This window comes from Cygnus olor, chromosome 1 (genome assembly GCF_009769625.2).
Source record: "Cygnus olor isolate bCygOlo1 chromosome 1, bCygOlo1.pri.v2, whole genome shotgun sequence".
Lineage (NCBI taxonomy): Eukaryota > Metazoa > Chordata > Aves > Anseriformes > Anatidae > Cygnus > Cygnus olor.
The window spans coordinates 208,788,887-208,803,923 of record NC_049169.1 but is presented as its reverse complement, the minus strand read 5'-3'; the positions used below and the strand labels follow the sequence as shown (position 1 = coordinate 208,803,923).

The 15,037-nt window shown below is 45.5% G+C and overlaps 1 protein-coding gene across 5 annotated transcripts in view; it reads left to right on the top strand.

The window, feature by feature from the left end:
- The first annotated feature begins 18 nt into the window (after positions 1–18).
- NUP98 (nucleoporin 98 and 96 precursor) overlaps positions 19–15,037 on the top strand; it is a 37,641-nt gene continuing 22,622 nt past the window's right edge. Inside the window, exons 1-14 of one of the 5 annotated variants that reach the window (XM_040534938.1) lie at positions 72–167; positions 993–1,115; positions 1,929–2,035; positions 2,524–2,625; positions 2,765–2,944; positions 3,688–3,827; positions 4,821–4,928; positions 5,548–5,731; positions 7,290–7,453; positions 8,200–8,337; positions 8,977–9,115; positions 10,777–10,869; positions 11,261–11,401; positions 14,021–14,154. In XM_040534938.1, coding sequence (XP_040390872.1) covers positions 1,963–2,035; positions 2,524–2,625; positions 2,765–2,944; positions 3,688–3,827; positions 4,821–4,928; positions 5,548–5,731; positions 7,290–7,453; positions 8,200–8,337; positions 8,977–9,115; positions 10,777–10,869; positions 11,261–11,401; positions 14,021–14,154 — 1,596 coding nt within the window. In that variant the 5' untranslated portion in view covers positions 72–167; positions 993–1,115; positions 1,929–1,962. The other 4 variants (XM_040535021.1, XM_040534771.1, XM_040534846.1 and 1 more) reach the window with 4 other exon arrangements.

The following is a 15,037-nucleotide window of genomic DNA, read 5'->3' as shown; positions in this document are numbered from 1 at the left end:
GCGGGGGCGGGGCCGGCCAATGGGGGGCGGGCGGGCGGCGCCGCGCGGGGGTTGCTGGGAGGCGCGCGCGGAGCGGGCTGTGACGCAGCTTCCTCCCCGCGGCCCTCCCTCCTCCGGCAGGCGGCGGCGGCGCGGCGAGGCCAGGCCGGGCCCGGCCGCTCCCGGCGGTGAGCGCCGCGTCCCCCCCGGCCCGGGGCGGCCACCGGGGGGCGGGAGGGGCCTCGGGCGGGGCCTCGGGCACGGCCGGGGCGGTGCGGGGGGGGGGTGCGGGGCCGTTGGGCCGCCAGGGGCCGGGGAGGGCCCGGGGGTGGCCTGGGGGGGCCGCGGGGCTGAGGGGGGCGCGGGGCTGCCGGGCTGCGGGCGGCTGTGGTTGGCTGTAATTAATGAGCGGTGGTTAATTAGCTGTGGTTAGTTGCGTGATGGGGGCCGGCGGTGGGATTGGGGTGAGGATGGGGGGGGCGTGCGGGGCTCGCAGCGCCCGGCCCGGTCCTGCCGGGTCCTGCCGGGCCCGGAGGGGTCGGGGCTGCGCGGGGCCGGGTCCTGCCGGGCTGCGCGGGGCCGGGGGGGTCGGGGCTGCGCGGGGCTGCGGCCCCCGAAGGTGGGCGGTGAGCGGAGGGCAGGCGGCAGCGGGGCGCGGGGGAGCCCCAGGCCGGGGGCTGCGTCTCGTGGTGCCTTCCTTACCCCCTGGGAAATCGCGCTTCTTCGGGGTTGTTCCGAGACTGGGAGCCGCTGAACGCCCAACTCCCCGCGTGTTGACAACGCCGCGGGGTTGCGATGCGCTCTCGGGTGTGCTGCCCTGCGCGGCGCACGCCTGTTAGGGGTGCGCTGCAGAAGCGTTGGGCTTTGGGGGAGCTTGAAGTCCTGAAAAAGAGGTAGCGCTAAAAGCGAGCGTGTGGTTACGTGCCGTAGTTACCCCGGCGTGAGTAGGAGCGCTTTATAAATAGGATTGGTGCTCTCCATGCCTTACACTTTTCTGTGGGGAAACCTGTTAGGTCTGCGCTGTCCCCTCCTAGCTGATCCTGCCAAACTCCTCTGCTACGTCATAGTGGCGTTATCGGTGACGGAATAATGGTTACCCCCATACAGGAAGGGACTACGGATTTCTCTCGGCTGCAGTACAGCTGTTGTGATTTCATTTCGGCTCTGGTTTTTGATGAAAAAGATCTGGCATCGTGTTTGTACTTGCGGAAAAGATTGGAGTGGAGTAGCGTTACCAAACGTATCCGTAAATAAATGGCAGGTGCTGTGCGGGAAGATGGGGCCTTGCCTGAATGGCATAAAACCTTAGAGAAATGTTCAGAAACTTGAGTTAAAGTCTCGGTGCAGCCCAGTGAGCAACAAAAGGGAAGCTGAGGGAAGCTGTGTTCCTGTAGCTCTCCTACAGTGCGTTTCCATTTCGTGTTGTGAGTGGAGGAGCTGGGAGGTAGGGCTTACAAGGAAACTCCCTAGGGAAACCTTGGGGTTGTTAGAGAAGCGCCCACAGCGCGGTGCAGCCCCCGTGCGTGTTTTAGAGAAGCAGTTTGATGGGGTGGGCTCCCAGGCCTGCAGGTGACTGAGCAAAAATGTGTGCGAGTTGCCTGGTGCAGACCAGATAGAGTGGAAGTGTGGGAATTGCGGTTCCTGACAGAGGTTCAGTAGGGTTTTGTTGAAAGGACAGAGATCGGGGAGCATAGCTTTATGTTGTTTCAGGGTGTAAGACGTGCATGAAGTCTAGCTGTAGTTAAGGATGGAGGGAAGCGTGCTACTGAAATATTAGCGTTCGTGCCTCTCAGGGCTCTGACTGTTTTAAATGTAATGTGACTGAAGTCATGCCCTCACGTGTCTAGGGGCTTAAGTATTCCAATTAGTTTGCTTACCTCGGTAGCAAGGAAGATGAAAAATGAGTTTTCGCGTTAAGCTTTAATTAAAAACTGAATTCTTCTTTCTAGGTTTAGATAAAGAAAACTCTGATATATACTGAAGATGTTCAACAAATCCTTCGGAACTCCGTTTGGAGGCAGCACTGGCTTTGGGACAACTTCAACTTTTGGACAAAGTAAGTCACGCGTCTAAACTCGGAGTCTGGTTTTCCACTGCGAGGTGGTTTTGGCATTAAAGCAGGCTGTACATCACCGCACCTGCCCTGTTGTTGGGGGGAATAAACAGCACATCAATTCACAGAATCACAGAGTTGTAGGGCTTGGAAGGGACCTCAAGAGATCATCGGGTCCAACCCCCCAGAGTTCTGTTACTGGCTCTTTTTGCGTTGCTCGCAAACCGAGGTACGTCGAGACCTGCTCCCGAGTGCCGTGACAAGCGGTGGAGAGCTTGCAGGGCGGCCCGGCGCTGGCTGTCTTTGCCTCGCGTCGCAGTGGCTGACTCCAGGCTTTCGGCTTTTGCTGCTATAGCTGTGCAAGCGTTAGGCGTGCCGCTTCGCTAGTGTGCAGTCAGGCACGGGCTTCTTTTTGCAAGTGAAGAGGACGGTAACAGTGTTTACTGCACGTTCAGAATATGCGTTCGTCTAAACCGTCACTGATATTTCAGATGCTGGCTTTGGTACTACGAGCGGAGGAGCGTTTGGCACCTCAGCCTTCGGGTCGAACAACAACACTGGAGGCCTCTTTGGCAGCACACAGACAAAGCCAGGTATTGCAGCGTTACGGCTGTAGTGCGCAGTCCTCTCCTGAAAGAAGGAAGTTATTTAAAAACAAAACCAAAACGTGGCAAGCAGTAACCCCAAGCAGTTAATGACTGCAAATGATTAATAGCTTGTTTCTGTCTTCAGGAGGGTTGTTTGGTTCGACTACGTTCAATCAGCCAGCCACCTCCTCCACAAGTACTGGCTTTGGGTTTGGGACGTCAACTGGGACGTCAAACAGCCTGTTTGGCACCACCAGCACCGGTGGAGGGCTCTTCTCATCCCAAAGCAATGCCTTCGCGCAGAACAAGCCTGCTGGCTTCGGAAGTGAGTAAAGCTGCTGCGTCTCTTAAGTGCTGCTTACTTAGTTTGGTTGAAAAGTGCAGAACGTTGGGTATACATGGGGGTCTGATACAAGTGTTAATGTGGGGTTTCAGCGTGTGTTTTTTTGTGTAGTTCCTCTTCCTTTTCTCCCAGAGGGTGTGGTTACGTTACTGTGATCCACGGTAGCCAGATGTGAAACTGATTAGCTCAAAATTCAGGGCTAAAATGACAGCTACAGATTTTGTAGCCTATTTGAAATGGTAGTCAACTGGCATTTTCCATTCTCAAATGTCCTTTGGCTCTGCTTGATCTTAGCTTTTTATTCTGCTTTTTGTAGGGCAGTTGTGGTTGATTCTGCTTCTGGCACTACAGTGTTCGAAATGCCTCTCAAACTCTACTGTAATTCCCTGGAGCAGAAACAACAATTTGCAGACACTTTTGAGAAGAGAAAAAGAAACTTCACTGATTCTCTTTGTGCACGTTGTTTTCTTAGTGGTGTTGTCAGGAAGAGGATGAAACTGGCTGCTGCGGTTATTCTAGTATTTCCTGGGGTGATGAGCTGGGGGGTAATCTGGGTGATCCGCAGTGCGTTAACAGGCTACGGGTCTCCAGTACTGCTCTAATTTTTTTTCTAGCAGTTTCTTCCATTTCCAAACTGCTTTCTAATTTGAATAGAGTATTTGACTTTCAGTTTTAAAATTAAAGTTTGTTCTTGTACTGATCTTCTTGTTTTTATTTTTATAAAGACTTTGGAACAAGTACCAGCAGTGGCGGTCTGTTTGGAACCACCAACACTACTTCCAATCCTTTTGGGAGTACATCTGGCTCTCTCTTTGGCCCAACTAGTTTCACTGCTGCTCCAACTGGCACAACCATTAAGTTCAATGTAAGTTCTGTTTTTCCTTCTTAATCCAGCCTGATTACTATAGGAAACGTTACGTTGTGCAGCTCTTTGTGTAGAGCACTGTCTTGGCTGCTGAGCTTCTTTTTTCTTTTAAAAAAATTTAAAAAGGTTAATTCATGTGCAGGTATGTGGTATTCTGAAATAGCTTGAAAATATCCCCTGTTGCAGTGTAAACAGTACGTACAATTAACTCCAAAGAGCTAGACTTTTTTTATTCTGAATTTGCCAAGCACTGTGGAGTAATGCCCTATCTAGACTCACTAGATTCACTGCTACATGAAAGTTGAAGAGAGCAACCAGCTATTACATTTGAGCCTTCTCAGGAAGGCAGGAGGTGTCACAGAATTCAAGGTGATCACTGCTAAATGTTAACAGCAGTAAGGGCTAAAACATTCCAAATGTGGGCCAAAATAAATGTAATCCCCTTATATAAGTCAGCACAGCTTTGGAAATGTTAACTGAAAGTTGAAGACTGATTCCTGTGTGCGTTTTCTGGATGAGTTCCCTTTAAGAAAGGGCAGAATAATCCACCCTGAAGGTTCTGTGGCAGTTGAAAATGAAGGGAGGCTTGGAAGAGCAGATGTCGTGGAAATGGGGTAACTGATACCTGTCGAAAGAGGCGTTCTTTTTCCAAATACCTGTTCAGTTTAGAAATGAAGAGGGATGATACTTGCACGAACTGATTTAACAGACAGGCTTTGTTCGGCCTCCCCAGTTGAAGGCAGAAATGATTTCACTGCGTTGTTTTGAGGGTTACTGGGGTAAATTCCACTATTGATTGCCACCAAGCATGCGTCACCGCTGGGTGAGGCCCCAGCTGTAAGATAATGCTGATGTACTGCTTCGGTTCCTGTACTAAGTGTAGTTTTTTACAGCGTCTGCCCAGAAACTAATGGTATCAGTGAAAACCTACCTGGATGTGGTATATCTCTGGATATGGATATATTTTTGATATCTTAACCTCCTCTCTTGCAGCCACCAACAGGTACAGATACTATGGTAAAATCTGGAGTTAGCACTAACATTAATACCAAACACCAGTGCATTACTGCTATGAAGGAGTATGAAAGCAAATCTCTTGAGGTCAGTCGATAATATTCAAATGTGTTTATTTTGTCTGTTATTTAGTATTGTTTCTAGCAGAGTTTTTTTGACTATAGTAAGTATTGTGCATGCTCATTAATGAGTACAGCTTTCAATTTCTGTGTCCCTCACAAAAGAGAGGCATCATCAAGGAAAGCACATCATGTTAGTTGGTCTTAAATGCTTAAAATTACAGCTTTTGAAGAGCTGAAATTCCATCTTGGCATGTACTGGGAGGGCAAGAGGTCCTGCTGGGAGCAATCCTGTGCTGATGAAACGGCAGAATCCCAGACAAAACTCCATTGTTTGTTATAAACTAACGTTCCCAAGGATTTAACCACGAAGCTTCTGTGTTCAAGTTGACTTATTTAATGCTTCAAAACAGGTCTAATCAAAAGATCTGTAAAAGCCCGTAAAAATAAAATTAAAGCCCAAATGTGAACTGCGGTGATAAGTTCAGGTCCTGATTATGCTGCCCTTATTTCTAAAAATGTAGAGGTGTTGCCAGCTGTTCTTGACACATTCATCCTGAAAGCTGTGTAAACATGCTAACAACACTGTTCTCATCTTATTCTGTATAAAAAGAACATGTAAAGAGAACTGGATTTTCCTTTACTAGGAGCTCCGTTTAGAAGACTACCAGGCAAACAGGAAAGGCCCCTCAAACCCTGTAGGAGCAGGAGCAACTGCAGGATTGTTTGGGTCTTCTACGGCTACGTCAAGTACAGCTACGGGACTCTTTGGCTCTTCTACTACTAATACAGGCTTTTCATACGGACAGAATAAAACTGCTTTTGGAACTAGTAAGTACTGCCTAATCTCTGTCTTTACTGTGACTGAATATGCAAACGTTTTGTTGAGCTGCATAAAATTCGCCCGTGAAAAAAGATGAGGAAGCACTGGAGTGAGCTCAGAATTTGACTAGTTGCATTATCAACGTTCGATAATCAGGTTCTTTTCCATAGAAATATCTACTGATTTGCTCTTCAGGGTTTGTATGCTTTGTCTGTATCCCCAGAGTTTTGCTGGTAAACAGTTTGAGCATCTGTCTTTACAAGAACGTCAGCTAGCTCACGTGGAGAGTAAAATAATTTGAAGTAGAACCACCAGGACAGTATTTCTGTGCACCGGGGTGTTAGCATCAGGTGGTTAAAGGTGAAGTCAAGATTCTACTTCTGCTAATGAGCAGACACATTCCTTTGAAATTGACCTGTTAATGTATTAGCCTGATTAGACTTTGCCTGGGTCTTTTCTCCACAGTACCTCAGGGTTAGGGTCTAGACACGTTTGTTGTGCCACCCTGGTTTCACACTGTTTTTACCATTCTTAGATGGAAAATAAAAGCCAGGTGTTGCATATCTGGCAGTTGCAGGTCAGTTGGACTAATCAGCTGGTGAACCTTTTTGAACTTAAATGTAAAGCAAATGCTGCTGAAAAGCTTGAATGCAAATTCTGTTATGTGAACTAATTAGCTTCTTGCCGTAAACTTAAATGTAAGCAGATATTTGTGTTTGTGGAATTAAAATGCAAACAGAAGGCCAAAATCCTACAGCTGATAGAAACAGAAGCAATTCTATCTGCTGCTTTCTGAGGTTAGATCTTTGTCTGTCCTTTAGGCTTGCTTGATGCCCTTCAGGGCTGAGCTAAGCTGCTGTCCTTGAGCAGGTTCCACATACAGGAGGCCGTACTAAAATACCCAGACTGCTCACCGTAGCAGTCTTGCTGGACTTCATGTATTTCTCGTGCAGTCAGCTCTGAAGAAAGTTCTGCAGAGATAGCAATGACAGTTGTGGGAGAAGGAACAAAAGCTTTTGTCTGTGTTTATGCTGTGTTTACCACATCACATGTGAACAGATTTTTTTTTCTGTCAGGGGGGAAAAAAAGGGAGAGTGTTTGAGGTTCAGGTGGAAGCTTCTATAGTAAAAGTTGTGTGGGTTACAGAACAGTTTTGGTAAAGCAGGGGACTCTGTCTACCTCCTGCCCAGTCAGCTCTTTTCAGGTGCAAATGGTACAGTTTTCCTTCTAGAATGGATGACGAGCTGACCATATCAAAAATGGCATATTTTTGGTCAGATCTACCTGTCAGGTTAAGTTTTCTGGTAATTGTTGAGTGGTACACTCGCACTGACTTCAGGACAAGGAGAACCTGGTGAAATACCTGATACAAACTATTTCCATCTGAATGCAGATGCTGTGCTGTATTGACACTCTGTTTTGCTGTTCCATTGAGTTGAGGCGTTTCTTTTTCCTGCTTGAATGCACTGAGCATGGGTTTGGATAAATTATTGAGGGTTTTTTTTTTTAAAACCAATTCATTTGGTTTAACAAAGCCAACAGATCTGTGATTTGTTTGTGTTGTAGGTACGACTGGCTTTGGAACAGGAACGACAGGGGGTCTTTTTGGTCAGCAACCTCAAACTACAAGCCTGTTTAACAAACCTTTTGGTCAAGCCACAACAACGCAGAACACCGGCTTTTCCTTTGGGAATACCAACACACTAGGGCAGCCAAACACAAACACAATGGTAAGATAAACTGTTTGAAACCATAAAGCTTTAACTTGTGGTATATCTCCTCCAGCTAGACAGAGGAGGCAGTTATGTAGTTCTTTGGATCTCCTTCAAATTGTAATACAGCTTCGTTAAAAGTAAGCTGCAAAGCTTTGAACACTGCTGTCTGATCTAGGAACTTCTTGCCAATTAAAATAAGTGGGCAGCAGCATAGCTTTTAACAAGTAACGTTTCCCATTCTCTTTAAAGAATCCACTCTCTCACCAACTCAAGTATTTCCAGTCGTGTTCACACAGATAACAAATAATAATGAATGGAATTATATAAATAAATTCCCACTGAATGTTAATAACGATTCTGTACTTTCTGGTGACCAAAGAGCCGCATTTGTGGGCTCTTATGGTAGAAAGGCACTGCTTAGCTGTAACTTGTTGCATTGTACGTCTGGAGCCAAAACCTCTTGCTGTATTCTTTCTGCGTATGTTGTAACTTCTCCCAGAAAACCTGATGGAATGGTTATTTCCCATCTCTATCATTCAAAGTGGGGAGGAGATTCCAATATCCTTTTAAGCTGGGAACATGTAACTAATTTCCTGGAGAATGAATAAAGCTTCTGAAATGTTTTTCAGCTGTCTTTTTCCCCTATCAAAAGGTGAAATATTGTTGTATCACTTTATTAACTGACTTCTTATATTAGTTCTGCCATTATAAGTGCACTGAAGCATTATCTTAACATAATTTAATGTAATTCTTTTCTGTAGGGTCTCTTCGGGGCAACCCAGCCCTCGCAGCCTGGAGGCCTCTTTGGAACAGCTGCCAATACAAATGCTGGTACTGGATTTGGAACAGGAACTAGTCTTTTTGGACAAACTAACACAGGATTTGGTGTTGGCGGTTCGGTATGTCCATGCCCTAAAAATAAAATAAGATAATTTTTTTTAAAAATTGCTTCTAGAGTCCTGTTACTGAGTGTTGACCTCACTCAAAGTAGTGTTGTCTAAGCTAAGGCACTGAAGATGCAGAAATAGTGTGTATCTTGTAAAGTCAAGGTACAAACATGTATGGTAGAACTAGCCATCTCTAATGATGAGAGACAGCAAGAGAGACTGAACACTGCCTGTGTATGCCCTTTGATACAGAATCACAGAATTCTGTGATATCAATCACAGATCGATATCACAATATCAAATCACAGAATTCTGTGATTCTGTATTGCTGGGGTGCCTCAGAGTGGCGTTGAAAATACAAGCATTTAACTTTAGATGTTGACTTAAAATGAACTTGATTCTAGAAATTCGGTTATTTGGGTTTTAATCTATGCTCTATGGAGGTGGGTAAAAGAACGAAAAAGTTATTTCCAGAAGGTGCTGTATGCTAGTGCACGTGGCTTGCAACTAACACCGCTGTTGGGAGTCTGGGTCGTGTGGTCAAAGTTATGCTTGGCTTTAATTCTGCTTTGTTGCCTGAAGTGAAGCTAATACAATTTCTTTTAATTTCAGTCTGTCAGGTTTCCAAATTGTCATTTTCTTCCTTTTCAGACCCTGTTTGGTAGCAAGCCTGCTGGATTTGGAACCACCACGACCAGTGCTCCCTCGTTTGGCACAACCACTGGCGGCGGGCTCTTTGGTAACAAACCAACCCTGACTTTAGGAACCAATACAAACACTTCCAATTTTGGTACATATAAAAAAAAGTGGGATTCAATCACTTAAAAATATACTGCATATACCACATACCTGGCTGCTGAATATCGCATACTAAATGATTATGAATTTAGAATTCTCAGGTAAGCTGTGCTTCTGATGAATTTTGCTGCAGAGGAACATCTTGGATGGTGTTTTATACCTTTCTTCTTGGTGGTATTCCCTGACTTATAAGGCAGATACTTAAGTAAAAGTACCACTATTTCATTTAGCGCTTAAGAAGACGTAACCTGTAACTTAAAACTTTTAAAATCAAAGCACTCACACAGCGTAGTGTATTAATAGCCTCTTGAACCTCCGTGGTTGCAAAGGAGTGCTGAAGGAAAATAGGGTGAAAATAGTGGTATCTTTAGTTTGATGGCAGATACAATGAAATACACTGGAGCGAGGATAAAATGAAACAGTTTTGGTTTCAGTTTTAGCTGGTTTTGATTCTTCACACTGAAAAACAAAGTCCCAAAAACTGGGTCTTGTGTTAATGTTGGCCTCTGACACCGTTAAATATTTGGTGTTGAATGAGTGGGTGATCAAGTAGGGAAATGTATAGTGATAGTTCAAGTAAATGATAGTCTTCCTTCATTGGATTTCTCTTAATCTCTTTTTTTCCTGAAGCTGAGAGCAACAAAACTGTACTCATAAAACTAAGCAGGAATGGTTTTAGGATGTTCAAGATCCTGATGTGCCTCCTTTTTTTTAATCTGCAAAAAAAAAGATGTAAAACGTGATTATGTTTTACATAATCTGCCATGCCAGCCTTCCAGAAAGAGGGAAGAAATTGTCAAGCTCTTAGACTGACAGGGCAGCGCTTTAGTGGGCATAGTTCATTGTGGTAATCAAGCTTAGGTAAATTATCATCACGTTTTTTGTGGAAGTTGCTTTCAAGTTTCTTGTTCTGCTGCTCTCTAAGGACTAGATAGCCACGTTAGTTAGCGCGTTGACACTGTTTATTAGTCCCTGTTTAGCGGATGATATTGATTCTAGTGTTTGTTTTAGTTTCCCTGCATTAGTACAGTTTATAGGAAAAGTGGAGTTTGGTTCTAGGGTGTTTCAGATTTTGGTTCGTGACTGCAGTTTTCTAGTTTAATTCTGTCTTTACACTAACCAATGCTTTATGGTTTCACAATCTTCAATTTAAAAATTATCCTGTCTAATGGATGCTAGATTTGGATTACAGTTAGAGATGTCTTCAAGTTGTTCACTCTTACAAACCTGAGTTGTTGCTTGCTTTGTCAGTAAGAATCAGAAGTGTGTGTGTGGTATAAACAGTATAAAAAGGGGGTTGTTCTTCCAGGCAGTTGAAGAAACTTAATATTACATTCTGTTGCCTGATACAGCATCGTAATGTCCTGTCTGGCTTTATAGAATTTTTAAATCTGTAACAAACTTAATAGCCTAAGAAAGCAAGATGGTAAATTCCTATAGCGATGTTTTCAGTCCTATGTTCGTAACTTAAATGTTTTGTTTACCACTTAAGTCGCTTCTTGCTGCATGTTTAACATGCATGGCTGAAAATGGTGCGTGAATTTTGACCTTAACTATGGTAGGGCTGTCTTTGAGCCGGTGATGCTTATTTATTTAAATATGTTTTTAATTTCTTAGCTTTAGATTAATGAGTTACTGTTTCTGTCCTTGAAGGTTTTGGTGCCAACACCGCTGGAAATAGTTTATTTGGAAATAAGCCTGCAACTGGGACTCTGGGAACTGGAATTGGGACAGGGTTTGGAACAGGTAAACAGCTTATCAGCTTAAGCGTAGTCCTCAAACTTTGATGATAAAACACCATGTGTATTACGTGCTAACCCTAACGTAGTATTGGCCCTAGATGCTTTACCTTGAAGTCATGAATCTGTCTCAAATCGGAACGAAGCAGAGCAGGATAATGCTGTACTCAGTAACCTTTTAGAGATTACAAGCAGCATTGCTTATGGTGGTGGCCAGTGGCTCAGAAAACTGGTGGCACCCTCTGAAGTCTCTGGTGGTCCGACCACCTGAGTCTTGAGTTGACATGGGCGTGTCAAATCTTTCTTGCAATTTAACAAATAATTGATTCTTTGTGGGATAAATTGGCTTCTAAATTTGTCACGGTGTTATAGTGAATAACATTCCTCTTCTGCCATAGCTCTTGGGGCAGGACAGACTTCTTTATTTGGAAATACCCAGCCTAAACTTGGTGGAACACTGGGAACAGGAGCATTTGGAGCACCGGGATTCAATACATCAACTGCTACTCTGGGCTTCGGAGCCCCTCAGCCTGCCGTAGGTAAGTGTGCATTAACCCAGGTTTAGCTGCTGCTTCCTCCCTTCTTTCAAACATTCCTAAATATAGAGATACATCCCCCTGAAATGGTATGGAGCAAAAAAGAATGTTTGAGTAGCTATTTGGGGCCACTTCTGTTCTCGATAGACCATGACATTTTTTTCCTGGTAATTGTTTGTGTTTGTATATATATAAAAAAAAGAAGTAATTCAAAGTTACTTAACATTATTAATAGTTGCAACTATTTTAAAGCTTTCTCTTCAGTATTACTAAGATGTTTCCTATCAATCAATTTTGGGGCAGCAACAGTAGGTGCTTTTTATAATGTAATAAAGGGTGGGGGGGAAACGTAGCATTAGCTTCTTCAGTGATTCTAGCTAGGAGAGCTAGAGAGACTTAACAAGTAAGTATGGCGTACCATCGGTCAAACGACTGCTCTCTATATTCAGTCACTTCCCTGTCATTCTGTAAATTAGAACTGCACTGCTTCCACACTTCCAGCAGTCTTCATCTTGTTTGGCAGACCTGAGCACTTCGTATGAACAGCATACGTAACTGATGCTCCAGCCCCGCTGAGGTGGCAATTTTGGGAAGATGTTTTTTAACTGGGTGGTGTGGAGGGAGGGGGTGGTACGCAGCACCATGTGGGAAAGCTGGTTAATGTTTAAGGACTCCTGCAAGCCCAGGAGTGGTCCATCCTAACGAGCAGGAAAACGGCCAAAATGCTTGGAGGCCTGCACAGGTGAACAAGGAGCATGTGGAAGGTGGAAGCAAGGGCAGGTGACCTGCAGGGAGTACAGAGACACTGAGTATCCGGGGATGAAGTTAAGAAAGTTAAAGCCTATACAGAACTTGACCAGTGGTGTCACAGGCTACAAGGAGGGCTTCCGTAAGTGTGTGGGTGGCAAAAGGAAGGCTGGGTAAAATGTGGGCCTGTTGCTGGATGAGATGGGGACCTGGTGACACAAGACAAGGAAGAGGCTCGGGTCCTGAGCGCCCTTTTTGCCACAGTTTTTACCAGTGAGGCCAGTTCTCAGAAACCAGGGTGAAAGGTGGAGGCAGGTAGATGTACCCTTGGTGGAAGAGGATCAGGTGAGGGAATACTTGAGCAAACTTGGCATATATAAGCCCATGGGCCAGGAGGGAATGTGTGCAGAAGTGCTGGGAGAGCTGGCAAGTGTCATTGCAGGGCCACTCTCAAATGTTGAATAATTATGAAAAATGGTAAAGTGTGGAGGGGGGGAAAAAAAAGGTGAGGACTGGCAGAAAGAAAATATCAGTCTTGCCATCAGGAAGGGCAGGAAGGAAGACTCAGGGAACGACAGATCCGTCAGCCTCAGGTCTGTCCCTGGGATCGTGGTGGAGCAGCTAATCCTGGAAACCATTTACAGGCACGTGAGCAACAAGAAAGTCATCAGGAGTAGTCTGTATGGATTCCCCAAGGGGAAATCAGGTTGGACCAACCTTATAAGCTTCCGTAATGAAATGACTGGTCTGGTAGACAAAGGGAGAGCAGTGGATGTTTCGTGTAGGCTATCCTGTACAGTCGGCAGGATAGGAGAGGGGCTGGGGGCTCCTCCGCAGGGTCTCCAGCAGCCGCCGGGACGTGGGGCTGGGCGAGCGGCTCCGCGGGGCCCTGCTGGGGCAGGGGGCGAGCAGCGGCACCCAGGGTGCCCCCAGTCTCAGCCACGTTGGGTTGCTGTGAACACCTGTTAAAGTTACTTGATGTACTACTTGTAAGAGGAAAGATTTGACTGAGGAGGGAGTTCGGGAGAAAATACCTGCTCGATATAGCAGGTATAGTGCCTAGTTCTATATTGCAGTCAGGTTTTATGTACTTGTCTTGCTTCCATTGTATTTCTGTATTTTCTAAGCTTGAACCTTCATTGATGTACGTCAGCAGGTGGTCCGAGTATTCACTTCTGTAGGTGTTGCCTTCAGTGGCACAGCTTAGGGAAAGGTCTCACGGGTTAATATTTGCTCAGTTCGTACAGCTTTCAGTCTGGTAAGAACCAGTTGTCTCACACTCTCCTCTTGAGCTCCTTGCAGACTTTGTCTGACAGTAAGGTGTTGTTTCGGAGAGTGGTTTTGGTCATCTCTGGGAATGACTGAATCTCAGTTTCAGTCTGTTTTTCTTATAATTAAAATTAGGGTGCTTTATGTTGCTTAAATGTTTCATAGTGTGAACACTTTTTAGTTCCTGTTAAAATTCTACAAGTAGATGCTAGGAGATGGACAAGTTTCAGAGGCCGTTTTTTTGCAGAGAGCTGTAAGTGCGATCACTGCAGCAGCTTTGACATACTAATGCTTCAGAAATCAGATGTATTAATTAAAGGTTTTGGCAGGCCAGGCTTATTCTACTGTTGGGTAACTCCATGCCCTCAGCTTTTCACAGATAAAAACTTACTGAACAGGCTTCCAAATACAAATGAGGGAACAGGATGTGACTTCTTCCTTCAGAGTTCTGTAGAAATGGGGACTGAAGAGCAGGGGAAAAGAAAGCTGAAGTTAATACAGAAATCTGAATTCCTATGAGGAGAGCCTCTGGGGGTTGTCTTTTCTGTCTACCTTGGTTCTATTGATAAATCTGTTGCATGCTAAAAACAGATGTTCTTTTTATAGCGCTGACAGACCCTAATGCATCAGCTGCCCAGCAGGCGGTCCTTCAGCAGCATCTCAATAGCTTGACTTACTCACCCTTCGGAGATTCCCCGCTGTTCAGAAACCCCATGTCAGATCCAAAGAAGAAAGAAGAGGTGAGTGTATTAAACTAATTTTCTGGGAAAGATTTGAAATGACTTCATATATTGTGCTCTCTGTCATGTCTTTGCTTAAGATGAACAGTGAGTAATGTAGTGACCTACCATCCCTGTACTCTGTGGTGCCGGTTTTTTTTGTTTTGTTTTTTAATGCTATCCAGGACAAGCTTATGCTGGTGTTTTATTTACTGCTTCTGGTACATCAGAGCCTTGACTTGAGAGTTTGTTATGCTCACTGCTGCTAGTTAAGAATAAGGACGGGTAGCTGTCTATGCTTGGAATATTTTTAGTACTTAGCTTGAGCATGGCTTATGACAGTCTTGAGCTGTTGGTTTGTTTTAAAAACCAACAAAGCACACTTCTCAGACTTAAGTGTTAAGGGATGTTATAAATGGCTGCTGCCCTGACAAGTTCCAGAGGCTGGGGATTCCTCCAGCCCAGCTCTGGAGCCCAGCACAATGCTCCCCTGGACCCAGGGGGCTCCTTCCCAGGCTGGTGGATGTGGCTGCTGCTTTCCCGTTTGCAGGCCCAGCCATTTGGGAAGCTGGGTACGTATCCCAGACGGACGTGTCCATGTGTGCGTACACATGGTACGCTGAGGCAGCTGGCACAGCCACAGGCCAGGCACTGCCTTCAGCACCCACATGTAACGCTACGAGGACTCGCATAAAATGTGAGCGTTGACAGCCAAGGCGCTTCCTCCTTTGGTGATAAGGGCTGAAGATCTGCAGTGAAAGTGCCCAGGCTCACGGTGATTCGCCTGTACGCTCGGGGATCCCCCGAGCATGCGTTGCCCCTCTGTCTGCCCAGTCCCCCTGCCCAAGCCCTGAGCCCTCCTACCTGCTCTGCAGCTCTCCTACCTGCTGCCTAGTCCGGCTTG